The sequence below is a fragment of the Lepidochelys kempii genome, chromosome 1, assembly GCF_965140265.1.
Source record: "Lepidochelys kempii isolate rLepKem1 chromosome 1, rLepKem1.hap2, whole genome shotgun sequence".
In the NCBI taxonomy this organism is placed as follows: Eukaryota; Metazoa; Chordata; order Testudines; family Cheloniidae; genus Lepidochelys; species Lepidochelys kempii.
The window spans coordinates 149589480-149617156 of NC_133256.1; the positions used below are offsets into that span (position 1 = coordinate 149589480).

At 40.4% G+C, this 27677-nt stretch overlaps 1 protein-coding gene across 3 annotated transcripts in view; it reads right to left on the reverse strand.

The window, feature by feature from the left end:
* Positions 1–20805: 20805 nt before the first annotated feature.
* The window catches only part of CFAP47 (cilia and flagella associated protein 47), a 636073-nt gene continuing 629201 nt past the window's right edge, over positions 20806–27677 (reverse strand). For all 3 annotated transcript variants that reach the window (XM_073358068.1, XM_073358073.1, XM_073358080.1), the window contains one exon: positions 20806–21408. In XM_073358068.1, coding sequence (XP_073214169.1) covers positions 21199–21408 — 210 coding nt within the window. In that variant the 3' untranslated portion in view covers positions 20806–21198. The remainder of the gene's footprint in view (positions 21409–27677) is intronic.

Consider the following 27677-nt stretch of genomic DNA (forward strand, 5'->3'; position numbering starts at 1 on the left):
AAGGAGGGGAGTGGGGGCAGGGCCTGTGGCAGAGCCAGGGGTTGAGCAGTGAGCATTCCCCCGCCCCCCAGCACATTGGAAAGTTGGCACCTGTAGCTCCAGCCCCGGAGTCGGTGCCTAGACAAGGAGCCGCATATTAACTTCTGAAGAGCAGCATGTGGCTCTGGAGCCCCAGGTTGGCCACCCTTGGTCTAGGGGCTAACTAGAAATATTTAATGATTATTCGTTTTACTCATCTATACCATTTTCCATAAAGTGTAGTTTCATGGAAAGAGAAAAATAGATGTAGATGAGTTAAATGGGGTAACACCCAAAATGTTTAGGTACGGCTAACATTTTTCATAAAGTTTTTGGGTGCTTTGGGAGGGAGGCTGTGTGGCCTTGTGACTAGAGCTCTGGACTAGGACTCAGGATACCAGGGTTCTAGTCCTGGCTCTGACCTTGGGCAAGTCATGTCTCTCTGTGCCTCAGTTTCCCATCTGTAAAATGGGGATAATGATGCTGATCTTCTTGATAAAGTGCTTGGAGATCTACTGATGAAAAGTGCTACAAAATGGCTAGGTATTACTGAGATGAATAGCACTATTTGGTGTCATTTCATATGGGTAACCTTTACAAATGGATCTAGATAGCGTTGCTGTTCCTCCTAACCTGCAACACTGCTCTTATTTGTAGACAAGATTGCGACATCATGGTTTATCTTATATTGTGGTCATTATTGACTTAGTAGTTCAACAATATTTACTTCTGTATGTCACTTAGGACTAGCACTTACAATAGCCTCCCCTTTTCTGTGCTCCTGCTCTACTTTTCCTGGAACCAGTTATTTAGAATGTCAAGAAATTGCCTCTCTGAATATAGTCCTGATGTGGCATTACTTAGATTATAAACTCCTCGGGGCAAGGATTTGCTTTTTAATACAGGGTATGTGTGTGCGTGTGTATATGTATATATAATATACACACCCAGCATAATGGAATCTTGATTACTGGGGCCTCTGGGTACTACCAGAAGTTTGAAAAAAGACTGATTAGTTTATATGTGGCTAGTTGAAGTTACTCATTATTACTGCTTTATTAGACTTAGTTGCCTCTTGATGTTCCTCAACACTATGCACTCAATATCCTTTTCCTGATCCAGCAGCTGGTAGTATACCTTATTAATATGCTTGTATTCTTGGGAATTGGATTTACGTCCATAGAAATTGGACTCTTGTGGTCCTCTCCACTCAGAATGTTACCTTGCTAGAGAATATGGAATCATTTTAGGACACATTGCTATTCCATTATTTCTAAGGCCTATTCTCTCTTTTTACTGAGTAGTTTCCAGCCAGGTATTACTGTATTCCGGTCTCAAGGTACTATTTGCTTTTGCTAGGCATTCTGGTGCACCTTTTTTTGATCTTAATCTTTTTGCATTGGCATATGAAGATTTTTATACTTTCTAGTTCAGGGTCTGTGGCTATTATTATTTTACCTTTTTGGCTGACACTGTTACTTTCCCTGAATGTACCTCTGTGATCTCCATCTGTCCCTCCTCCAGTTCCACTTTAATTTCTGTCTCATCCTTTACTATCAGATACTATTATTACTTGCATCCCTAGTAGAGGTCTGTGTCTGACCTGAGTGTTCCTTAGCACCTGCCAGCTTTCCTTCTACTCCTAGTTTAAATAATCCCCTATCACCTTGTTGGTTTTTAGTTCAGGTGTAGCCCGTCCCTTCCGTACAGGCTCTCTTCCTTAACCTCAAAAATCCCCAGTACTTTTAAAATTTAAATCTCACATCTTCATGCCTTCTTTTCATTCATGTATTGAAACCCTGAGCCTCCCCCTGTCAAGCTGACCCTGGGAGTAAGCCCCTTTCAAGGGTGCTTAAAGTGTATGGATAGGTGCCCTTCTTGGGATTTCTTTATCTACTAAATATATGGCATCTATCCATATACTGTATGCACCCTTATTACTTAAATACATCCTAAGGGCAGCAGAATAATTTACACTAACCTGCTACCAGTAGGCCTAGCAACTGAAACTCAACTATCCCCGTTACAATTTGCCCCCTATTTACAAATGCCGAGGGGGGAGAAGACAACCTTTGCAATGTGGTCTGAAGGCCATCAGAGTCTGGCTATTTTGGACCCAGGAGGATCAAATTCCACAGTCGTGGGACCCTAGTGGAAAAGGTCTACCAGCAGCCCTCACCACACCAACAGGTCTGTGGCTTGAATGGCCCTGTTGATCTCAGCGATGGCAATAGGGCATGTGGAGAAAGTAGATTACATTTAGTTTCCAGGACCTCTCTTACACCTGCCTACGTCATTGGCACCAGTAAGTACCTCAGCCGCCGCTGACTCCTCTATGGCACTTCGTGGGTTTGTCTTGTGAGTTCTGCCACCTTCACACCCAAGTCACCAAACAATTTTGAGTCACCGCACCCCAGAATATTGATATTTTTAATTATTTAGTGCTCGGTTAACCTGTATATGTCTCTATGGTAACCCTGTGACATGGAGTGACCTCCTCAATGTAGAAGGAATCATTAGTCTCGTCTATTGAATTACGGTTTCTCTTGGGGCTATTTGCCCTTCCATTCCAACTTGAACGCCTCTCATCATAAGACCAGCTTCCTCAACTGCGTGATCAGCTTTCCAGTTCTGAAGTTAGCCCACTCCAGTGTCCTAATACTTGGTCTCTATAAATAATTTTCTCTCTCTGTGGCCCACTGGCACTACCAGCTTCAAGATAATGGGTAATTAGGCAGTTGAGTTTAAGAAGGGTATAGGTTTCATTGTTTTTTTAAAGGACAAGCATTTTAGCATTAAGCAGGAAAATAATGCAGTACATAGATTGAATCTGCAAGTATTCGTGAACATAAAATTGACATCTAGCTCAATGACTCAGAGAATCCTCATACAATTAGAAGTTTGGCATTTTAACAAAACTAATAGTTTTTGCCATGAGCAATGTAAGAATGCTGAGTCAGTGTGCTTCCATATGCATTACAAAATTCACATATTAATAATTAATATGTCTATATATTCTTCTTGCCACCCACAGAGTCGCTTTGAATTTCTAAGAACCGATCTGACCACCCACACATTCATCTTGAATTTTCAAGTGCACAGCTCAGCAACTATGTATTTATTTTACATTTGACGGTTCCACAAATCAGTTCTTTCCTTCGTCTCTGCTGCAGGTATGTGCATATCAATCCCAGCTATGTGTGCAGGATACAGGCAGACGTACGAGTTATTACGGCCACAGTTTTCAAAAGTGGCTACTAATTTTGGGTGCTCAAAAATGTACACCTCATGGTCTTGTTTTCCAAAGGTGTTATGCAGCCAAAACTCCTTTTGATTCCAGTTGAAGTTATAAGTGCTCAGTATCTCTGAAAATCAGGCCCCAGTTGTCTCAAGTTATGTAGCCAAACAACCGAGGCACCTAAAATGAGTTGACACTTGAAAAAATTGGCCTATATATACCAGAGCACTTGTATGTAACATTTATTCTCTTAAAGCCTATGTACTGACAGTAATTTTTCTTCATATGGAACATTCTCCAGAATTAAAAAGCCCATTTGAAATGTACATCCAGTGTGCCCCTCAGAAGATTTTCTGTTTCTTCTATGGGAACTACCAAGTGCAGTGGTCAATCTTCTGTTTTAGTACCACATGTGGTACCTGGGCACTATTAAGATTGAGTACAAGTGGAGTTGAGAAACTGGCATATTTACTTTTATTCAGGATTTAAAATGGTCATGGCTATTGTTTGCTGGGTATGCCTGCTTCATAACAAAGTAAGTACACTATATATGCACAGCTCACAGCAATGTCATTCCCTAAACCAGAATCCTATTTAATTGAAAGATTGAACAGTTTGATTCTTGTACAGAATCTCCTAATGCAGGTGGCAACACTGATTTGAAGAATGGCAGAATTTCACTTCATGGTGCCTGATTCTCCTTGACTACATTGTAGTCACACTTGTGCCATTCTGGTAGCATTTTAGCACTCATTGCGTTAAAATAACTACCACAGGGTAAGGCAGCAGTGGTGAACTGTGCTCTATGGGCTGGATTCACAAAAGGCACCTAATTACCTATTTTGGCATCTAAATCCTAGAATCAGTCTACTGCTAGTCACAAAACTATGCTCAGCAGCTGTCAAACCCTGTAAGCACCTAAACTCACTCGGCACCCTCAATTTTTGCAATACAAGTTTCCCTCAGCACCGATATTTTTGCAATACAAGTTCATCAGATGCTTACGTTTCTGACTCTGCATAAGCCCCACACCAGGCATCCAAGTGCCTATGCCTTGGAACAATTCACGAACATGGAGGAATAGATACTCCTTCACCTAACTTGCCTGTGGGACCCGATCCAGTAAGGGTGGAGTTAGAGCTGGTCTACCGGACCGGGTTCCTATAGAGAAGCTTACTCTAAGGGGAGTGGGAGAGGAGGAGTTTGACCACCTTTCTCATAACTTTTAGCCTAGTGGGGAGAGTACTTATCTGGGATGTGGGAGACCCCTTATTCAAGTCCCCCCCTTCCACCTCAGGGGAGGAAAGGATTTGAACAGTGATCTGTGACCTCTCAGGTATGGGCCCTGGCCACATCTTCTGATGTGCGGGCTCTCTTGGTCTCTCCTGTTGAAGCTGTTTTACTGTAGATAATTTTTTTTAAGTTATTTGGAGCAGGGGGACTGGATCCTGGGTCTCCTGCGTGAGTGTTCTAACTCCCATGCTACAGAGTCATTCTCTCTCTGTCTGTGATTCTTAAAAAACACCACCAACAAAACCCCACCAAACAGCATAGGTACCTAACACCGAGAAAGGGTTTGCATCTGAGCACCCCAAGTTGGAGGGAGGTATGTCCCTGCAGCCTAGGCTGAGGCACCCATCTTTGAGAGAGGGGCCAGGCTTTACCACACGCCTCTCAGTTTGGCATCTCCCATGGCTATCTTAGGGAAGGTGGCTCCATATCTTAGGCAAGCATGCCATTTTTTGTGAATTCCATTCTGAGGCACCTGTCACACGCATTGTATACTATAGGGTACCTAACCCAGGCTTTGTGAATCCCAGTGATTTTTCCAGGCACCTAAACATTAGATGTGGCAATGCTCATCATCCCCATGCCTATGTATCTGTGTGAGCCTAGCCTTATCTGTATATTCTGGACAACAGAGGAGGACATGCACTCAGAAATATTGCCTTTTTTGTTGACCTTACTGTTTCATTTCTCTCTCCATCTTTCTTTTCTGATCCCCGGAGTCTGGATGCTTTGCAGGATGCAGAGAAATCTTGCACCAGAGCATGTGCTTGAAAGATTGTCCCCTACCTGTCCTCCTCTCTTTCTGGATAGCCTCTGCCTTTCACACTGTGACCTTGCTGAGTTATTAATGTGCCATGGTCTCCCAATTAAAATATCCTGTTACAAGCCAGGTGTCCCATCAGGGGTACAATGACTGAAAGAAGGTAAAATATGGAAGAATATGTTTCACGTCAGTGGAAGCGGCAGAGGAAGGAGATGAATTGGATTCCTTTTAGATGAATCTTTTATGGATCAGCAGATTTATTCAAAGTTATTTAAAAAGCAGTTAACATTCCATTAGCAACAAACTGTGATCTGTGTCAGCAGTAAGACATTGTTCAGTCACTTATTTTAGGGGTGAGATGTCTCTGCAGGGAGAAATGCAAGTATTAAATCTCTCTTGCAGGCAGATAAACTCCCTGGTTTTACCTTCGTATTTATCTTTTTGACTCTAAATGTTAGGCCTGCCTGTTAAGGTCTTATTTACATATGTGGTTTTTTTTTTAGTTGCTTAGTCTATGCAAGTGAAAAAGCAAAGTTACCATTTTAAAGATAGTTCAGGTTTGTGATCAAACGTTTTTTTTAAAATGTACAGATTTGGCTGCTGCAGTGTCATTTCACTCAAGCTGGAACATTGTTGGCTCAGCATTATATCCTCTGCAAACCCGCCTTGGATCCCAAAGACTTTCTCAGAATAATACCTTCCCTGGCTGCCTTGAAAGAGAGCACTTTGTGGGCCCGTGCACTGATGTGCCTATTAACTCAGCAATAATAGACTCTACAAAGACAATATGGGAGAAACCTGCCACTGTCCCACCGTCCTGTAAACACTTAGACAGAAAATACTATGTACCAGTGAAAGGCACTGAGTTCCTATTCACTCATCCAGCTCCTAATTCACTGGCCGTAGAGGCAGTGCACCAAAGGGGGAAAACAACCCCAGTCAAAAACTACACCTTATGACAAGGACTGGAAAAGGCTTGCCCTCTTTGGATGCAAATCTTACTCCTCTGCCTCCATTGCAATTCAGTATAGCAAATTATTCATCTCTCTTAGCAAAGTACACCTACAACCTGTTCAACAAATTGAAATCCTTTACTGATCAACTGCCAGAGGAAGCAAAGGAACAATACAAAGCCAACATTGCAGAGGGCTCCTTAATTACCAAAACAGCCCTGCAGGCCTCCCTCGACTCTGCCGACACGGCAGCCTGATCCATAGCCACATCAGTTGTCATGCATCAAGCATCATGGCTCCACCTCTCCGGATTCCCTAGGGAAGTACAAGCCACAGTTGAGAACTTTCTCTTTGATGGCCAAAAACCATTTGCTGAGAGCACAGATACATCTCTTCATACCATACAGGACCTTGAAGACCTTGGGTATTTACATTCCCCCAAACAAGAAAAATCAGGGCAGATTCTGTATCCAAAGATTCCGTCCTGCCCAGTACTCCCAACTCCAGAGACAATTCGATCAGTGCCGCAAGCAGAAACAAGTGAGACACAGGCAGAACCAGGATCAACCTGTCACATCTCAATCTTCAACATCCTGTCAATTGTTTTGAAGTATTGGTTGAGGGCTTGAGACCTCTACCTTCTCCCATGCTGGATTATAAAATGACCTCCACACAAGCATTCCCTCCACAAACAGCTCACTATGCCCCACAGAGTGAAGGACTCCCTCAAATGGTGGATGCAACCTCAAAACATCTGCTCGGGAATCCCATTTCAACAAAAAGTTCCCAGTATAACAATCACCACAGATGCCTCCCTCGTGGGATGGAGAGCGCATCTGGACAGCAACACTGTCCAGGGATGCTGTTCCCCAGCGGAGACCAACGTACATATAAACATACTAGAACTCCAAGCAGTCAGGAAAGCATGCAAGCATTTTCTTCTGCTCATCTGCAACAATACCATCAAAGTCCTCACGGACAACACAGCCTGCATGTTTTATATAAACTGACAGGGCGGAGCTTGTTCATACCCTCTCTGCATCGAGGCACTACACCTATGGCAATGGTGCATATCCAACAAGACAGACATTTCTGCAGCTTACCTGCCAGGACTTCAGAATACCATGGCAGACCAGCTGAGCAGATGCTTCTCACAAACCCATGAGAGAGAGATGCACTACCTACCCTCGTGACCATATTCAACCAGTAGTGGTTCCCTACTATAGAATTATTTGCAACAGCTCATAATACGAAATGCCCTCAATATTGCTTTCGAGCATAGGGCTTGGGCACCACTAACTGGGCAATGCTTTCCTCAGAAAATGGGAAGCATCACTAATGTACGCGTTGCCCCCAATTCTTCTACTGAGCCGGGTGTTGCACAAAATCAGATAGGACAAGGCCATGGTCATACTCATCGCACCCACATGGCCTAGACAGACGTGGTTCCCATACCTGAGACAGATGGCAGTGAAACTGTCTCTAACTCTTCCACTACTTCCTCACATCCTGACACAGGATGACAGCTAAGTGACTCACCCCAACCTAGCGGTTCTCCTCAGGGCCTGGTTACTCCATGGCTAAAGGGGCTGGATAATGACTATTCCAAAGAAGTTAAAGACATCCTTGTGAATAGCTGTAGGCTGACCACACGGAAAACATACACTCAAAAGTGGGTACAATTCTGCACCTGCTGTGAGGTTAACCATGTCTGCTTATTCCGCTCCTCTACCTAGGGTCCTAAGCCTTAAAAAATCGGGCGTCTCCAACAGTTCCATAAAGGTGCACTTAGCCACAATCACCTCACTACATGATAAGGTAGATAGAACCAGGATCTTTTCTCATCCAACAACTAAATGATTCTTAAAGGGCATGACCAACATCTACCCTCCCTAAAACACCCTACTCCTATATGGGACCTTAACCTCCTGCTACGCACCCTCATGGGGAAACCATTTGAACCCCTTGTGACTTGCTCTTTGCTACATCTATTGATGAAGGTTTCCTTCTTTATTGTGATCACTTCAGGAAAAAGAGTAGGGAAGAGCTAGGGGCATTAATGGCACACCCGCCCTATACCACATTCCAGAAAGACACAGTGATCCTAAGAGCCCAACCTACATCTCTACCTAAAGTAGCCTCCTCATTTTATTTAAACCAACCCATTTACTTACCTGTATTTTTTATGAAACCCTACGCTGATGCCAGGGAGGCATTCCTTCACACTCTCGACATCCGTAGAGCTCTGGCCTTCTACCTAGAAAGAACAAAGACATTTTGGGAAATTGTCATGTCTCTTTCTGTCAGTCACTGAGCGATCGAAGGGTGAGGCCAACTCTAAACAAAGACTCTAAATGGATTTCTGGCTGTATCCACCTGTGCTATCATCAGAGCAACATCCCGGCATCCCGGTCCCAAAACTGATCCCTGAGGAACTCCACTAGTAACCTCCTTCCAGTCTGAAAGTTCACCCTCAGAGTGACCTGCTGTAGTCTCCCCTTTTTAACCAGTTCCTTATCCACCTTTCAATTTTCATATTGACCACCATCTTTTCCAATTTAGCTAATAATTCTCCATGTGGAACCGTATCAAATGCCTTACTGAAATAGAGGTAAATTAGATCTACTGCATTCCCTTTGTTTAAAAAATCTGTTACCATCTCAAAGAAGGAGATCAGGTTGGTTTGACACGACCTACTTTTTGTAAAGCCATGTTGTATTTTGTCCCATTTACCATTGACCTCAATGTCCTTAACTACTTTCTCCTTCAACATTTTTTCTAAGACCTTGCATACTACAGGTGTCAAACTAACAGACCTGTAGTTCCTATTTTTAAGAAAGGTTTAAAAAAAAGTGATCCGGGTAACTATGTTAGCAATTCTCCTCTCATATGGTACAACCCCTGAGTTTACAGATTCATTAAAAATTCTTGCTAACAGGCTTCCAATTTCATCTGCTAGTTCCTTTAATATTCTTGGATGAAGATTATCCGGGGCCCCCGATTTAGTCCCATTAAGCTGTTCAAGTTTGGCTTCTACCTTGGATATGGTAATATCTACCTCCATATCCTCATTCCCTTTTGTTGTCCTGCCATTATCCCTAAGCTCCTCATTAGCCTCGTTAAAGACTGAGGCAAAGTATTTGTTTAGAGATTGGGCCATACCTAGATTATCCTTTACCTCCACTCCATCCTCAGTGTTAAGCAGTCCCATTTCTTCTTTCTTCGTTTTCTTCTTATTTATATGGCTATAGAACCTTTTACTATTGCTTTTAATTCCCATTGCAAGGTCCAACTCTACATGGCTTTTGGCCTTTCTCACTTTATCCCTACATGTTTTGACCTTAGTAAGGTAGCTTTCCTTGCTAATCTCTCCCATCTTCCACTCCTTGTAACTCCTTGTAAAAGCTTTCTGCTTTTTCTTAATCACTTCTCTGAGATGCTTGCTCATCCAGCTAGGTCTACAACTCCTGCCTATGAATTTTTCCCCCTTTCTTGGGATGCAGGCTTCTGATAGTTTCTGCAACTTTGACTTGAAGTAATTCTAGGACTCCTCTGCCTTTAGATTCACAAGTTTTTCAATCCAATCCATTTCCCTAACTAATTTCCTTAATTTTTTTAAAGTTAGCCTTTTTGAAATCAAAAACCCTAGTCACAGATCTATTTTTGTTTATCCTTCCATTTAGTTTGAACTGAATTAGCTCATGATTGCCCAAACCAAGGTTGTCCCCTACAACCATTTCTTCTCTGAGGTCCTCACTGCTCACCAAAACCAAATCTAAAATGGCATCTTCTCTTGTCGGTTCAGCAACTACTTGGTGAAGGAATCCATCAGCTATCGTATCCCAGGAAAATCTGAGCCCTATTATTATTACTAGCACTTGTTCTCCAGTTTATATCTGGGAAGTTAAAGTCTCCCATGATCACACAATTCCCATTAGTATTTACTTCTTTAAAAACATTAAAGAGGTCTCTATCCATTCCACATCGGATCCCAGCCATCTATAGCACACCCCAAGCACTATCCCAGGGCACGCTCTAGTAGCTTTCTTCCCCAATGTGATTTTTGCCCAGACAGACTCTGTCTTATCCGTTCTATCATTTCTTATTTTTTTACAGTCTACCTCATTATTGATATACAATGCTACTCCACCACCTTTGCCTTTATTTCTGTCTTTCCTAAACAGCACATACCCTTCAATACCTGTACTCCAGGCATGACTACTATTCCACTTTATTTCTGTTATCCCTGTAATACCTGGTTTCACTTCCTGCACCAGGAGCTCCAGCTCCTTCATTTTATTATCTAGGCTCCTCGCATTAGTGTACAAACATCTTAATTTTTGCCATTTGGCTTCGCTCACATTCTTTACCCAATTGGGCACGGACATTCTACCGCCAATATTACCTATTAGATTGGTATGTACACTGCCCTTCTGCCTTATGTCCATTCTCCTACCCATGGCTGTATCCGTTCTTACTTCGTTTTCTTCCCTCTCAAAGGGAATAACTGGCGTGGAGATTACCTGGGACATCTTCCAACCATCTCCCCCAAATGCCTAGTTTAAAGCTCTCTTAATCAGTTCTGCCAGCCTCCATCCTAGAAGTCTATTTCCTTCCCTACTTAGGTGAAGTCCATCCCGAGAGAACAGTCCTCTGTCCATGAATGCTTCCCAGTGGCCATACATCCCAAAGCCCTCCTTATAGCACCACTGCCTGAGCCATCTGTTGAGCATCATAATCTTGTCACACCTTTGTTGCCCTTCTCTAGGAACAGGCAGAATCCCATTGAAGATCACCTGAGTCTCGATTTCCTTTAGCATCTTTCCCCAGCCTGGCATAGTCTCCCTTGATTCATTCCAGTGAGAATCTAGCTGTATCATTTGTTCCCAGATGAAGGATAATCAGTGGATTCTTTCCCGCTCCCGTTAGGATCCTCTTCAGCCTCAGGTCCACATCTTGTATCTGAGCACCCGGCAGACAGCACACTCTTCTGTTCTCTGGATCAGGTCTTGTTAAAGGCCTGTCTATTCTTCTCAGTAATGAGTCCCCAATCACGTAGACCTGCCTTTTCCTGCGATTGTGTGATTCTCCAGTCTATCCCCTATCATCTGGCCGCAAGTTCTCTCGATTCCTGTTGTCCCTTGCAATCCTCTGAAACACAATCTATTTTAGGATCTATCCATATCCTTCCGGGGCTCATATTTGGTGTTATCTCCATTGACTCTTACCCTCTTCCAATAGGACTATCTGCTTTTCTCTTTTTCCTTGCCCTCTCATGTTCAGTGACCACCTTCTGTGCCCCTTCTTTATTTTCCAACTCTGCAAACCTGTTCCTAAGCTCTGTTTCTGCTTCACTGCCCCGTCTTTTCCTCTGCCTGGTTCTCCTAGTCACATGCTTCCACTGTCCACTTTCCTCACCCAGCAGTATCCCCTCAGAGTTCTTCGGTCCTGCTTCCGTCTGCAAATCTGAGCTTTTCCCTTCAGCCTCCTCCTGTCTTTGCTCCATCATCAGAGTCTCCATCTGCATCTCCAATCCTAGGATCTTCTCTTCCATCAGCTCTATCAGGCGGAACTTCATGCAGACGAAAGTCTTTACAGGTACCCACTCCAGGATCATGTACATAGCACAGCTTCTACATCCAGTCATCTTCATTATGTCTTCCACCACTTGGGTCACTACCACTGCTGCCTCTGTGTCTGTCATAGCCTTCCCACCTAAGTCCTGTTAGTCTGGGAAACACAAATCAAACCAAAACACCCACCCACAGCAAAATGAACCCTCAACGAGCACAAAAACACAACCAGAACACCACACACTTCCTTTGCCTGGCTCTTAGTCTTCCCCCCAAACTCCCCTTTCAAACTCCCTTGTTTGCTGGCTCCTGTGCCGCTGCAGCTGTCTGTGCCGCTGCCTGACTGGCTGGCTACCTTTATAGGACCCCTAGTCAGAGAAGCCCCGTCCCCTAATCAGGGCTCAGCTTCTCTCCCAGCACACTGCCCCTACAAGCCTCTATAAATACCAATACAAATACCTTCTCTTCCAACAGAACTCCCACTCTTAAGTGTATAGATATACTGTATCTATACACTTAAGAAATTTAGCTTAACATACATTTATTCAGTCTTAATTTATAATTATTCACCATTTTATTATGTAAAAACTGTATTTCTCTTTGACTAGATTATTATTTTACTCATGATATGGGTCAAGCTGTATTTGGATAGAAAATGGAATTCAGTTAAAATAAACAAAATTATGTGTTAGTTAAATAAAATTACCTTAAATGTGCTAGATTCATATTTTTTTCTTATCACATTTTTTCATTACAATCAGTTGACTTATTAAACAAAGGAAATATTACCTGTAGTAAGTGAACTGAATTGATTGTTTTTGGTCATCATGTCCTTCCAGATTTCAGAACTAGTAGATCTCATCATCACACTTCATCTTTATTTATAGAGTGATAGAGGAAAACAGGCTCTCCTACTTTTTCAACTCCCAATCAGTTTCTTAATTTTCAGTGAGCTACTCATTATATTGAACTAATTGAATAAACTGAAATGAAGAAGAAATTCACTCTACCTTTGCAGAAGAGGGTATTGCTGTCAAAAGCTGGTTTAGCACTTCACCAAACTCTGTTTCCCGGTACTTAGCCAGTGACTTCCCCCTGTTCAGTGGTTTGATTTATTTTAAATCTTTGTCCTGCATACTAATTTTTATTTAAATGATTTTAAAAATTACAGTAAGTTTAGGCCTTAATATAGATGTTGTAACTTCAAATTTAATTTGAAATATATTTTTCTTTTAAAAATGAAACCTATTTAAAATTAAATCTTAAAAATCCAATTAAAATAAATGTTTTTATTTTTATTTTAAAATTGATTTTCTATCTACACTGATTTCCAAGCAGCTGCTGTTACATTTTTAAATAACTGGGATTATAAAATGCTTTAAAGGGAGTAGAGTGAGAGGTATTTCCCAGAATCCAACAGATTAGATTTTTATAAAACAGTATTTTGCAGACTATTGGATATGTGTGGCCAGACATGTTAAATACCAGGCCAGTTGTGGAAAATTGGGTGAGTATGTGAGAGAGAGCCCACTGCAGCAAAAAGCAGGGATGCTTGGATTAATTTTGTTAATGATAACTGGGCCGTAGAAGAGAGATGGGATTTATTTGCCACTGGAATTTTCTCCCAGAAAGTAGTATGCCTGTGAGCCATTCAGAAGGTGTGGCATCTAAGTGTTGCATAGGTGCCATTCCAGGGCTGGAGCACCCACGGAAAAAATTTAGTGGGTGCTGAGCACCAATCGGCAGCCAGCTTCTCCTCCCCCCCCAGGACCTCCTGTCTGCTGGTGGCCCTGCTGATCAACTCCTCCCTCTCCCTCCCACCTACTGCAATCAGCTGTTGTGCTGCATGTAGGAGGCACGGGAAAGGGGTGCACTCGGGGGAGGGGCAGAACTGGGTGGAAGGAGGCAGGGTGGGGATTTGGGAGAAGGAGTGGGCAGGGTTGGGGGGGGGGTGGAGTGGGGATGGGACGAGGCAGGGCAGGGTGAGGGCTGGGAGGAAGGGAACAGGTGGGGACAGGGCCTGGGGTGGAGTAGGGGATTGAGCCCCCCTGGGACCAGTAAGAAGCCGGTGGATATGAAGTGTCATCTTTATTGTGATTTTTGACATTCTAATCCTCTCTCTTATGCAGTGATTGGTCTGTTGCTGCATCTTGCAGGGCCACAGATAGTTATGAAAATACAACCTCTCTAGTTTGTACAGTTGGGTCGTCTGTTCAAGTGGTTTTTAGATCTGTAATCTCAAAGAATTTGTGTAAGTGAATTGATATTTTCTGTTGCTATCTATTTGTTGTGTCCTGAAATGGCCAGATGTTGAGCATGGGGTATCACACATATGTATTAGTCGGGGGGGGCGGAAATGTGGTGCCAATTCCTTTATCTGGACACATTGAAAGGGATTTTTTAGTGTCTTGAAAGGGCTAACTGCTGCATGCACAGAAACGCTTTGTGGGTGGTGGTCCAAAGCTATTTGAGTCAATATTTTATTTGCCCTGATAAGGGCTGTAAACCCTAATACGTCAGGGCATAAGCCAACCACTAAATGATGGGGGTTAGGAAGCAAGTTGTTTTAAGAAGTTTTTTCCATAATTGTCCACTATGAAGCTTCTTGCATCTTGCTCACAAGGCCCTGGTGCTGCCCATTGACAAGCTACTGGATTGGGGACCAGTGGTCCAATCTGGTATGGCAATTCTTATGTTTTCTAAGGTGATTCCTGTACAGTTACCTCGGACACTTCTCAGTTACTCTTAATTTGTGTAATACACACGTTGTGTCTTCCTATGAACTGTTTTATGCAGTGTTGTGATAGCTGGGTTGGTTCCAGGTTATTAGAGAGAGAGAAGGTGGGTGAGGCAGTATTGGACCAGCTCTCACCAACAGAAATTGCTCCAATAAACTATTACCTCACCCACCCTGACTAAATTGTTTGTCAGCCAGAAGTTGTCATTGTTTGGTGTAAGACCTAGGATTTGCTTGTGAAGACACTGGAAAGGTGCACAAATACCACATGATGGGGGCTATATTTATGTACTTGGAATGATTTGAGAGAAAATAAGGGAGAATCTTACAGTCTAGGCTTTACAGTATGTCTGCTTGAGGAACAAGAACTATTTCAGACAATATTTTGTGCTGAAGAAAGAAGTGTATGCTTTGATTTTGGGGATGATGATTTCTCCAGGCATCTGTTAATCCAAGTGGCTTCACTGAGTCAGTGAATCTTTCAGAAGCCTTATCTTGTGAAAGAGTGTGAAATGACTGGCGTGTAGTAGAATTTAGTGTACCATTTAAATCTTCTTATGTTTGATGGCATATTGAGTTGTGACACAAATTAGGTATTTCCTTTACAATATTTGAAGACTCTGCATTTGAGGAGTAAATATTTAGTAGTGAGACTTTTCTTTTGATTTCCCCTGATAGTATTCTGCTATCTGAATTGTTCATTTAAGTTATGGGTGATTCAAGGGATGGGGCTTTTGTTAATGATAATTACACTGCCTGCCTTTTAATTATTAGATTTTGAATGCAAAGAGTTGGAAACTTGACGTGTCAAATACCCCTTGGAGTTTTTAATGGTCTTAAGTGATCAAATATTTCTTACAATTGCCAACAGACACACATCTCCCCCTGTGTATAGACTGAATCTTTACATATATTAAGATGGGTTTGTGAGCGATTAGTCCTTCTTTCACTCTCTTGTCCTTCTAAAGGGGAGCTGAAGATGAGAAAAGAGTAACAGCCAAAGTAAAGCACTTTGTCCTGTCCTTTCTCTTCTGCAGGTCCTTGGCAATACTTGCTTGTAATGGGTAGAGGGAGTATTGAAGAGTTTGGAGTTGTCACTCTTATCCTATTGTTGTAACAGTATCCATGAGCCATGAGACAGTGAGTTGTCTTCCTCTGCCTTAGAAAGAATTCTTTGGAAAGACTTTTCTATTGTAAGTCTCCTTTCAAGACAAATCATCATCAGTTTCTAACACTACCCTATAACAGAGGTTGTTCTTGAGGACTTCTTTTCTTAGCCGTTAGCCCCAACAGCAGTTGCGCTTTGGGGCCATCTAGCTCCGCATTTTTTGCTTGTTTTGCTACAGTGGTAGGTCTAATGGCTTTGGGTCAGGCTGTCCAAGCTGAAGCAGCAAAAGCAGCATTGTGTGTGTCATTTCAGGTGCCCGCTTCCTTTTAATAACCTTTATCATGAAGAAGCCAAGTTGGCCTAGTGAAATTCTTTACAGAGAGCTTCTAACAAGTAATACTGATTGACTCAGAAAACCTTCTGGCACCCTTTCTGGGGATGTCAGTGTACAATACTAAGACACTTGTAAACTAGGGCTGTCAATTAATTGCAGTTAACTCATGTGATTAACTAAAAAAAATTAACTGTGCTTAAAAAAAGTTAATTGTGATTAATTGCACTGTTAAACAGTAATAGAATACCAATTTAAATTTATTAAATATTTTGGATGTTTTTCTACATTTTAAAATATATTGATTTATATTACAACACAGAATACAAAGTGTCCAGTGCTCGCTTTATATTTTTATTACAAATATTTGTACTTGAAAAATGATAAACAAAAGAAATAGTATTTTTCAATTCACCTCGTACAAGTACTGTAGTGCAATCTTTATTGCAAAAGTGTAACTTACAAATGTAGATTTTTGTTTTTGTTACACAACTGCACTCAAAAACAAAACAATCTAAAACTTTAGAGCCTACAAGTCCACTCAGTCTTACTTTTTGTTCAGCCAACCACTAAGATAAACAAGTTTGTTAACTTTTACGGGAAATAATGCTGCCTGCCTTTTATTTATAATGTCACCTGAAAGCGAGAATAGGCGTTCGCATGGCACTTTTGTAGCTGGCATTGCAAGGTATTTATGTGACAGATATGCTAAATATTCATATGCCCCTTCATGCTTCAGCCACCATTCCAGAGGACATCCTTCCATGCTGATGATGATCATTAAAAAATAAATAGTGCGTTAAGTAAATTTATCACTGAATTCTTTGGGGGGAAAACTGTATGTCCCCTGCTCTGTTTCACCTGCATTCTGCCATATATTTCATGTTATAGCAGCCTCGGATGATGACCCAGCACATGTTGTTTGATTTATGAACACTGTCACTGCAGATTTGACAGAATGCAAAGAAGGTACCAATGTGAGATGTCTAAAAATAGCTACAGCACTTGACCCAAGGTTTAAGAATCTGAAGTGCCGTCCAAAATCTGAGAGGGACAAGGTGTGGAGCATGCTTTCAGAAGCCTTAAAAGAGCAGCACTCCGATGCAGAAACTTCAGAACCCAAATCACCAAAAAAAAAAAAAATCAACCTTCTGCTGGTGGCATCTGACTCGGATGATGAAAATGAACATGCGTCAGTCCGCACTGCTTTGGATTGTTATTGAGCAGAACCCGTCATCAGCATGGACGCATGTCCTCTGGAATGGTGATTAAAGCATGAAGGGACATATGTATCTTTAGCACACCTGGCATGTGACACCGGTTACAAGAGTGCCATGCGAACACCTGTTTTCACTTTCAGGTGATGTAAACAAGAAATGGGTACCATTATCTCCTGCAAATGTAAACAAACTTGTTTGTGTGAGCGATTGGGTGAAGTTGGACAAAGGGACTTGTAAGCTCTAAAGCAGGGATCGGCTACCTTTGGCACACGGTCCTTCAGGGAAATCTGGTGGGCCGAGCCAGTTTGTTTACCTGCAGCATCCACAGTTTCGGCCGTTCGCAGCTCCCACTGGCCGCGGTTCGCCGTAGCAAGCCAATGGAAGCTGTGGGAAGCAGCAGCCAGCACATCCCTTGGCCTGCGCTGCTTCCCACAGCCCCCATTGGCCTGCAGCGTCGAACCGCGCCAGTGGGAGCTGCGATCGGCCGAACCTGCGGATGCTACAGGTAAACAAACCGTCTTGGCCCGCCAGCGGATTTCCCTGAGGCCACATGCCAAAGGTTGCTGATCCCTTCTCTAAAGTTTTACATTGTTTTATTTTTGAATGCAGTAATTTTTTTTGTACATAGTTTGATATTTGTAAGTTCAACTTTCATGATAAAGAGATTGCACTACAGTACTTGTATTAGGTGAATTGAAATATACTATTTCTTTTGTTTTTTAGAGTGCAAATATTTGAATTCAAAAATAAATAGAGAGCACTGTACACTTTATATTCTGTGTTGTAACTGAAATCCAATATATTTGAAAAATGTAGAAAACATTCAAAACTATTTAAATAAATGGTATTCTGTTATTGTTTTAACAGTGCGATTAATCGTGACTAATTTTTTAAATCACTTGACAGCCCTATTGTAAACACTATTGGCTTCACGCTTCTTGATTATATACAGCGGGAAGTAGTCCCTTTTTATTACTAAGAGCTAATTTTTATCACACCACCCTGATATAGAAAACATTAAGCCGGGAAGTGTAAGGAAACTCATTATTAATATAGCAACAGTCTACCTAATCTATCTATCATATTGTGGATGCTACCACAATACAAATGTTCTATCTGTTGCAAAAAAGTTGGCCTCAGCTCTTTCACTCTGTTAGATACTATGACAAGTAACATCAAACAAGGCAAATGGCTGATTGTGTGTAACCCATGAGTGAATCTGAATATGTAGAAAATCTATAAACGAGTTCAGGATTCCCAGGAAGGAAATTTTAATGTTAGTACAAAATGTATTAAACTGAAACACTGTATAGAACATAGTTGTGAGGTCATCTTTATGGTATGTGTGTGTGTATGATGGTGCTTATGCCATATGTACAGGTTAGACCTGTTAGATAAACTCCACATGTTTACAAAATAATCATGGAATAAATTCCTTTATTTCTGTAATCCTGGAGTGAACTGCATTTATTTTCACCTTTGATTACCTCCTCTGCACTTTGCCCACTAATCCATCTCTGCCAGAATTACATTTTCACACACTTTGAATATCTTGCAAACAGCTGTCATTTAAAAAAAAATAATGTTTTGTTCAGGTAAAAGCAGGCCTTGAAAACGACCAATAATCATTCCTGAATCAATGGCAAATTTAAATTACAATCTCTCCCTTCCCAACACACAGTTGTTTCATTTTACTACAGAGACAGAGCTTTCCAAATGAGATAGAGGGCAGGTCTACACAACGGGGTGAAGTCAACCTAAGGTACACAACTCCAGCTACGTGAATAATGTAGCTGGTATCGACGTACCTTCGGTCGACTTATTGCGGTGTCTAAACGTGCTGAGTCAACAGGAGAAACTCTCCCGTCGACTTACCTTATGCTTCTCATTCCGGTGGAGTACCGGAGACGATGGGAGAGTGATCGGCGGTCGATTTAGCGGGTCTTCACTAGACCCGCTAAATCGACCCTTCCCCCGTGGTGGATTGATCGCTGCAGCGTGGATCCACTGGTAAGTGGAGACAAGCCCATAGCAGCATCTCTAGGCCTGGGAGCCCATGAGATATTGTACCTCACAACTGCAACATCTTTTATAAATGGAAAAACTATTTTAAATACATTTTAGCAGCACTAATTTATCTTCTTCTACCTCTACATTTGAATTCACAGGGCCAGATTCTAGTCTATGTGTATGTACATTCCTGGTCTTCAGTGGAGTTACTCTTGATTTTATACTGGTATCGTGTCAGAATCAGGCCCATTGTATTTAAGACTGAGGGATTAAAAAGTAGTAATAACTATTATATAACAGTCTAAAACTTTTTCATAATCGCATTTCTGTAAAATATGTGGCATAAACAAAACACATTTAGCACATTGTGGTAAAAGGATTTTATTGGTGCTTTTTTGCACTGACCTACGTAAGTCATTCATAGTTTCACCAGTCCTGAGTAATGATGGTCATTCCATACATGTGCCGGTAAAACACTTACAATTGCCACATCGTTTTTTATTCTGTATCTAAATCATTGACAACAAGGGAATAGTTACAATTAGCAGTCTATTAAGAATAAAAAGTCTTGATTGTGCACATGAATAAAGAAAGCCCTTGAAGAATCGAGGTCACTTGCCAAATTGTTCCTTTCAAACAAAGATTACATGGACATCATCTCCCACATTACATCCAGGCGCAAAGGCAATCTACACACTGCAACACCAAACTCTCTCTTTAACTAATCATTCTTGACTAAACATGGAAGTACAGCGTGACTGATTGTTCTAGTTTAATACTTACTGTTTTATAAAGGAAATAAAATCTGAACAGCCATCCTCAATAATTTTTCATGTAGTTTTGATTTTGGAATTAGTACAGTATATTTTGAATGAACGTGTAGAAAGTTTGCTTAACACCATGAGGTAACTTTTACTTCCCTGTTTACCACTCTTCCCCTTTTTTCCTCTCTTCCTCCCCCTCCCCACCCTTGTTTTTGTGTATAGTAATCTAAGTTTTTGAAATGTTTCAGAATGGATGACAATCAGGATTCTCAGCTTGTATAGTGCAGGGAGATTTAAATTCAGTGAAATACTCCACATTTTCCAAAGCATTGGAATTGGAAAACTATTCAGGCTATGATCATATGCTGTGTGAACCACTTTAACTTTATCAGAGTGCTGCAAACTCTGTGTAAGTGCTTTACCTTGAAAGAAATCAGAGGCTGACTTGTTTACTTTTGCGTGGATATAGTGCTGAGTGAGTGACCCAGCAGGATGTGCAAAAATGTAGTGTCTTTTTACTAAAACTGTGAAGTGCTTTAGTAAGCCCAGCATTAGCCGAAAGCCCCGAAACCTTAACTTTTTTTTTTCCAAATCTGTTTTGCCCAAATTAAAGGAACTCACTGCTATGCTATAAAGCAATGTGTATGATACATTTATATTTAAGAACCTCCTGGTACAAATCTAAAATGCTTTTGTATTTTCCACTGAAAAAATATAATATGCATCTATTTTAACATTCATAAAAACCCAAAACTTCAGGTAAACTTAAGATAAATTCTTATAATAGAAAAACCCTTAAAACCTAACCCAAGACATATTAATTTTATTAGTAAAAGTAAGAAACTTCAAATCCTATATCTGTTTGAGAAAGGAACATTTAAAGCTCCAGAAATGTGAGAGCGTTTTCACCAGAAACACTCTAATTTTTTTACTATATTGGTTTTACTATTTGTTTGCTACCAAACAAATAATATTGAACTAACCTTGAGGTTCAGGGGCCCTTTTTCACCAGACAGAGCTTTCTTCAAGACAGAAAAATAAATTTAGTTCCCCACTGCCACCATCAAAGCAGGATTTGTTTTAAAATATCAAGACATTATGTATAATTTTACAAGAAGTCCTCCTTCAGTCTTTATCATTTATTTCACAAAAGATTACTTTTCCACAGATGGTAAATTAAGACAAATATATTTTTATTTTGTTCTTAAGACCAGCGGTGCACCTTTGACAGGGGAGGATACGCCAGTGGTAATTAGCTTCAGATTTTCACGTAAAAAGTTGCGTTGTCGAACTGTGGCTGACCTCAGGTAACCACTAGTAGAAACTACTTTTGCTGACGCAGTAGGCGGTGTGGTCTGTGGAGGCAGTCCATTGATCTCATATGTCCATTGCATTGATGCTGTCTGAAAACCAAAGAGGAGAGATCTGATATAAAGCAATCATGGCCTAATAACTTGAAATATGTAATAGCTATTTAACACAATGCTTTTAATTACAGGTTTCAGAGTAGCAGCCATGTTAGTCAGTATCCGTAAAAAGAAAAGGAGGGCTTGTGGCACCTTAGAGACTAACAAATTTATTAGACCATGAGCTTTCCTGAGCTACAGCATCCGATGAAGTGAGCTGTAGCTCACGAAAGCTCATGCTCTAATAAATTTGTTAGTCTCTAAGGTCCCACAAGTACTCCTTTTCTTTTTCCTTTGAATTAGAAAGCCATTTGTTGTTCTCCATGTAGGGTGCCTGGAAGTCACAAAACCAGAACTGCACCCACAGAGAAAAAACATGATCATGCAAAACTAGGAAGAGCATTTTATTTTATGAGCTAAGGGCAGTGCACTAAAAAAGACACAGAGCCTACCCCTCTAGGTGACCTACACATTTCTTTTTATAGTGAATAACAGTCATGTATGTTGTTCTGAAAGAGTTATTTCACAGCATGATGGGAATGAATGGGTTGCTAGGTTTATTTATACACTAGAATTTAATTGTGGCTCTTGTAATAAATGGTATTCTAAGTTTTGGTGACTTTAGTTGGGTCAAAATAGTTAATACCTTGAGTCCTACTTTTGTAGTTGTGTTATGGAAAGTGGAACTATGGACTCGCATTGCAAACTCTAGTTTAGGAATCTTTACATGAACTGAAGATGACATTCTTTACCTCCTTTATGGATATTTGTATGTATGCAAGAGTGACCCAGCTGGGCATCATCTAGTTGTGCAGTATATATTTTGGTGTCCAATCAGCAATCATCTCCTGTATTGCTTCTGTGTGTTAAGACAGCATGGTTCTCGCTGTCACCCCATATATGTATGCTCAAACAGCATTGATCATGTAGTCAATTACTTCTTATAGACACTGATCATGTAGTTATTTAATTCTTATGTGCATGTCAAAGCTTCAGTGCTCTCTTATTTCCTATACCTGTCTGTGATTGTCCAGGCAGAATTATGATTGCAGTCATTTCCTGTATATATGTGGGGGGGAGGGGGGCTAGGCAGGATCTTGCAGTCAATTCTTCAATATCTGCGCCTAAAGTGCCTTAATTTTTAGAGGCATTTCCTCTCTCTGAGTCTCTTTAGTACTATCCTTCCTGTCATTATGTACGTGTGTGTGTGTGTCCATGCAGTAAGTATCTTTCAGTTATTTTCTCTGCAACTAATTGTCAATTCATTGATCTATAGGTTTCTTTTGTCTTTTGCCCTTAAACTCGGGCCTGGATTACTACAAAATGTGCTAATTGTGAGGTCTTCTAATGGGGTTGGAATAGCATGACCAGGCTCTGGACCAGGCTAAAAGAATGGCCCGGTGCAGATGATAGTCCCCCTTTCTCTCTGCTTTGTGATCTATGGCTGCAGTAACATCTACATAGCTGCTTTGGGGTAAGGGGAAAAAGGGGGAAGAGGGGCAATAACCAGAGATCCTAAGATGTCTCCCTCTCCCCTACACCCCAAAAAAGAAAAAAACAAGATATAGACTCCTCTCCTCTCTCCCACTTCCAGTAACAAGGGTTTTATTACTAAAGGTAATTAGCATTTATATAGTACTTTATGCATTTACTGTGCTGAACAAGCATTAAATGATCCTCACCACCCCATTTAGATGTTATAAATAGGCTTGAAAGGATTAGATTTTTATCTGTAAACGTTGATTTCACCCAACGAACACAAACCAACGAAAAAAGAAATGTCCATTGATAACAAACAAAAATTACAGAGTGGCAAGGTAAGAAAAATACTGCTTGAGAACTTACTAGACTTTGATTTAAGGATAACGTGGGGGAGGGAATATCTTTTATGATCTTTTGATTTAAGAATATGTATTTTGTGTATTTAGAGGTGATGCTGACAATTTGTGTTTTAAAGTTTTAACTTTTTTGAATCTGTCTGCTGTCTTTAATTGTCTGACACCTCGCATAATTTCCCACAACTGAACATTCAAATAATAAAAAAAATGCTTAAAACTTGAAATTTCATGGAACTGTGAACATTAAAAATGGGGGGGAGTGTAATCTTTAAAAATAAATATCAATATCCTCCACTGAAATTATTAAAAAAAAATTGAATTCTGTCAAGATAAATATAAATAGTCTTATCCCTCTGTTGCAGATGGGCAAATTGAGGATTAGGTAGACTGAATTCCCTAAGGAACTCAGTGTCAGAATCTGACTTAGAACTCAAGTGTTACTCCCAATTTTATGCAGATTCCACTACACTATGCTGCTTGTAGGACAGCCTGCTTCATCAGCTGTGTAGCCTAGTCAGTCTTCCTATCATGGGCGTTGTTGGAGGTCTTTGGACAGCTGTATAATGTCTGTGCTCCAGGATTGGGCATGCTTTCTCGCCTTAGATCCAAGTAGGATTCCCCAGCCTCAATGTTGACCCAAAATATAAATAAAACCCTCAGACCAAACATAGATTATCCAATACATATGTGATCAAACATTCCCAGAGTATGCAATGTTAATTTCTATAATTATTGAATGAATATGGCCTGGATAAAGCACTACAAAATAAACTAAAAGGACTAGTGGGTCTTCTCCATCTCTAATTTCCACTACAAGCGTCGATACATGTGAAGACAATACACATGAAGACAATTAGAGGGATGTGAGAGGTGGGTCACCCAAAAAGATACTTATCTATTTCTAGTTTATCATCAGTCTGATGGCTTGCTGTTCATAACAGATTTCAAACATCAATAATTTTTAGCTCTAGAGTCCATGCAATAATGCTTCTCCATGACATTAACTGCTATCCTGCCACTGCTAAAGTATATATTAGATGTGACTTGCAATCGTTTGCTTGTGTTCATATCACAGACAACTAGTGTGCACAGGTTCCCGGGCATTCGATTGTATGCTTTTTGGGGCAGGAGCTGTCATTTATAATATGGTTGTACACCTCAACCCGGTTGTGACTTCTAGATGCTACTACAATATAAAATATTTAATGTTAATGCTCCTTTTTATGAAACTAATCTCCAAAATTAAACAAGGTTAAAATGTGAATGTGTTTTATCTATGCTCAAAAGCATGTCTTTCTCACCAACAGAAGTTGTTCCTCTCCTGCTGAGTCTTTAATATCAGAACACCTTTCCATTTACAGGGAATATTTTTTGAAAACGGTTGACTTTAAAATTAGCACTCTTGACTTTACATGACATGTTAAATTAATTACCTATGCCAAACAGAATTACTCTGCAAAAGCCATGATATTTCTGAGATATACAAACACCAAATAAAGCATAAGATCTTATTAGATCTTTCATCATGCACGTATAATTTTTTTAAAAAACGCTCATTACCATTCCTCTAAAATCTGAATCAAAATCTAATTTCATATTGTGGTGTTATGTATAACAAACTGATTACTTAATCCTTATCCTAATCTCTATTTAATACTCTACATTGATGGACCTGCCTTCATTTTCTGAGAAGACGAATGCAGTCAAGAGCAGTTGCTGACAAAGCCAGCACCAAGACTTTATGTCCAAAGATAACTGTCATTTTAAACATAAATTTTCCTCTGTGGTTAGCTAATTGCCTTATTAACTCTGGCAGAAGGTGAAATGGTTTATTTTTCTTCATTATGTCAGATTAACAGTTTAGTTTGAAGAAAGTTTAACCTCAGGATCATACTCATTGTGTGCATGATTCATTGAACACTTCAAGGCCAGAGAAAAGATCGGATAGGCTGGAGCAACTAAAATTTACACTGAGGTATAGGTTTGCTAAGAAATCATTCCTGCTCATAAAACCCATATGTGATGTAATTTTATAATCTGTATTATTCTTATATTGTTTTGGGCAGGGATTTAAGTCAAGCTGGCAGGTTCTGTCAGCAATCAGTTTTATTACCCAGCAGGTTTTAAACATAAACTCTATTGCCTTGTGTTTTTTGATATTTGATCACTACATATGCATGTTTATGTTCATTTCTGCTGTATTTGTAATGAAGGACATCATCCATTGTGCTGCCTTTTCACCAGTGCTCTCTACTAATGTGCATTGTTAACAAAATGGCAGTTACTTAGCTATAGTAGACTTGAAGTCAATAAAATACCATTGAATCATGTTCGTTCTGAGTTTCCTCCTCTTATTTAAGATGGGAAGAAATTTATGATCTGAAGAGGGATTTGGGATGGATCTACTGTAATGTACTGAGGCTAAGTATTCTTTAAAGATTGCTGTAGTTCATCATGAATTTAAAAAAATATGATTTAGAATTATGAATTATAAGGTGACCAAACCCAATTCCTTTCTTAATGGACTGTCATGATGTACTGTCCCTTTGGTTGTAGCTAATTTATAATCTGCAACAATGGTAGTTCACCTGGTGTAAAATTCCTGCCATTAGCCAAGGATTGAAGTAAATATTTCGTACCGTGAAATGATGTGCTTAAAAGGGAGGCCCCTTCCTTTGATGCAGAATTTGCTGAAGGGGCAACTGCTGTTACTTCTAAGACTGCAAATTATACAGTGTAACTACCATCATCATTTATTTAGTATTGTACAGCAAACACACTATTTACTACAGTTTTACTCATTATGAATATTCTGATCATCATGACCCCTGCAGATTGGCCCACGCTGCCAAATTCCGATCCAAATCTGAATGGTTAAACACATTGAAGCTCTGGATCCTTGATCAGACTCGTTTCAGGAGAGAGACTTGAGCGTGGAATGTTTGGGGAGTGAGGTTCAGATAAAGCATTTTTTTTTTTAAGTCTCAATTTATCTTACAGCATTCAATGTATTCTTTGTTAGTGAAGGAATATCTGAAATTTGTTAGGTTCTTCAACCAGGAAAATATGTAAAGGCGTTGATATTGTGGTGCGGAAGAGAGACACTGCTTCTTTGACCTTGAAAGGTTTGCGCCATATAATCCTACATCCCTTACTTGCACACATAGTTCCATTGACTCAGGTGTAAAAGTTACTGTGTCAGGTCCGTACTTCCAAACACAGAAACTTGCACCTTCTCTCTTTACTTAGTATTATGATGAACAGACTGTATAGAAAATAGAATACTGACATTGAGAGTCACTAATGGAATTCTTAAGAAAGCACATGGATTAGACTAGGGTATTGTATTATAGATACAAAGGAACGTGTTCCTGAAAATAATAATAGTCTAGTAATGAGAAGGGTATCTTTTTAAAAAGCCTGTGGTCAATGCAATGTTTGTATCGTCTGCTCCATATTATCTTTATTATGTTTGATTACATGGTTTGAAGCATTATGACCTTTTACTGCTTGCCGTTTTCATGGGACACCGTGCATATCAATATGTCAGTTTTGACTACAGCACCACCTGAAGTTTGGAACTGTTTACTGGAGTAGCTGAACTATTTTGATTGGCTGCGTGTTTTTCTGTTATCAGACACTCAGCCTTTTGTGGGGGTGGGATGGAGGTTGATAGTGGGAACTCTTTAGGTAGCAATGAGGAGAAAGGTCAGCAGGAAAGAAGGAGTGGAGGAGAGGTGTATCTTATTTTAAAAAACACAAGAAAAACATATTCTAGAACTACCGCACACGAGCCTAATGTCACTTTGCTCATATATTGCCGCCCTTTTCCCCAATTTTTTTCTTTGACTGCTGAAATTGTAAGTTCATCATGGCTGAGAATGTTTCTTGGGTTCTGTGAGGTTCTTACCAGACTTTGGATTTATTAAATAACAGGCCTATAAATAGACTTATTCCATACTGTAGATCCATACAGCTACTAAGCTATCAAATAGATTTTATGAGCTTTGCAAATTTATGATAAGAGTTGAAAGATGGGATGTTTTTAATCAACAAACACTTGCAGGAGCAACTTATTGTCCTATCAAGAGCAATTTGATGATGTAGCTTTCCTGTACTTCCAGAATTATTTTTAGCCCTGTTCATAGAGTAGAAAGCAACTGGGCTTAAGTAAACTCTCACCTGAGGGTCCTGTAGTATAATGTCTACTTTGGATGTTCATGCTGTGCTATGATGTGGGTAAAATGCAGTAAGTCAGAATCCAGCAGTAGATTTTTCAAGATCTGTGACAGCACAAGCCACAAACCTGAGAACAGGAATAAGCTCAAACACACTTAGTACCTTGCCGTATGACTCAAATCAGGTGGATTAAAAACTTGATGTTTTTATTTTGATCTTACCAGGACTAAGGGCAAATCAACATTTTCA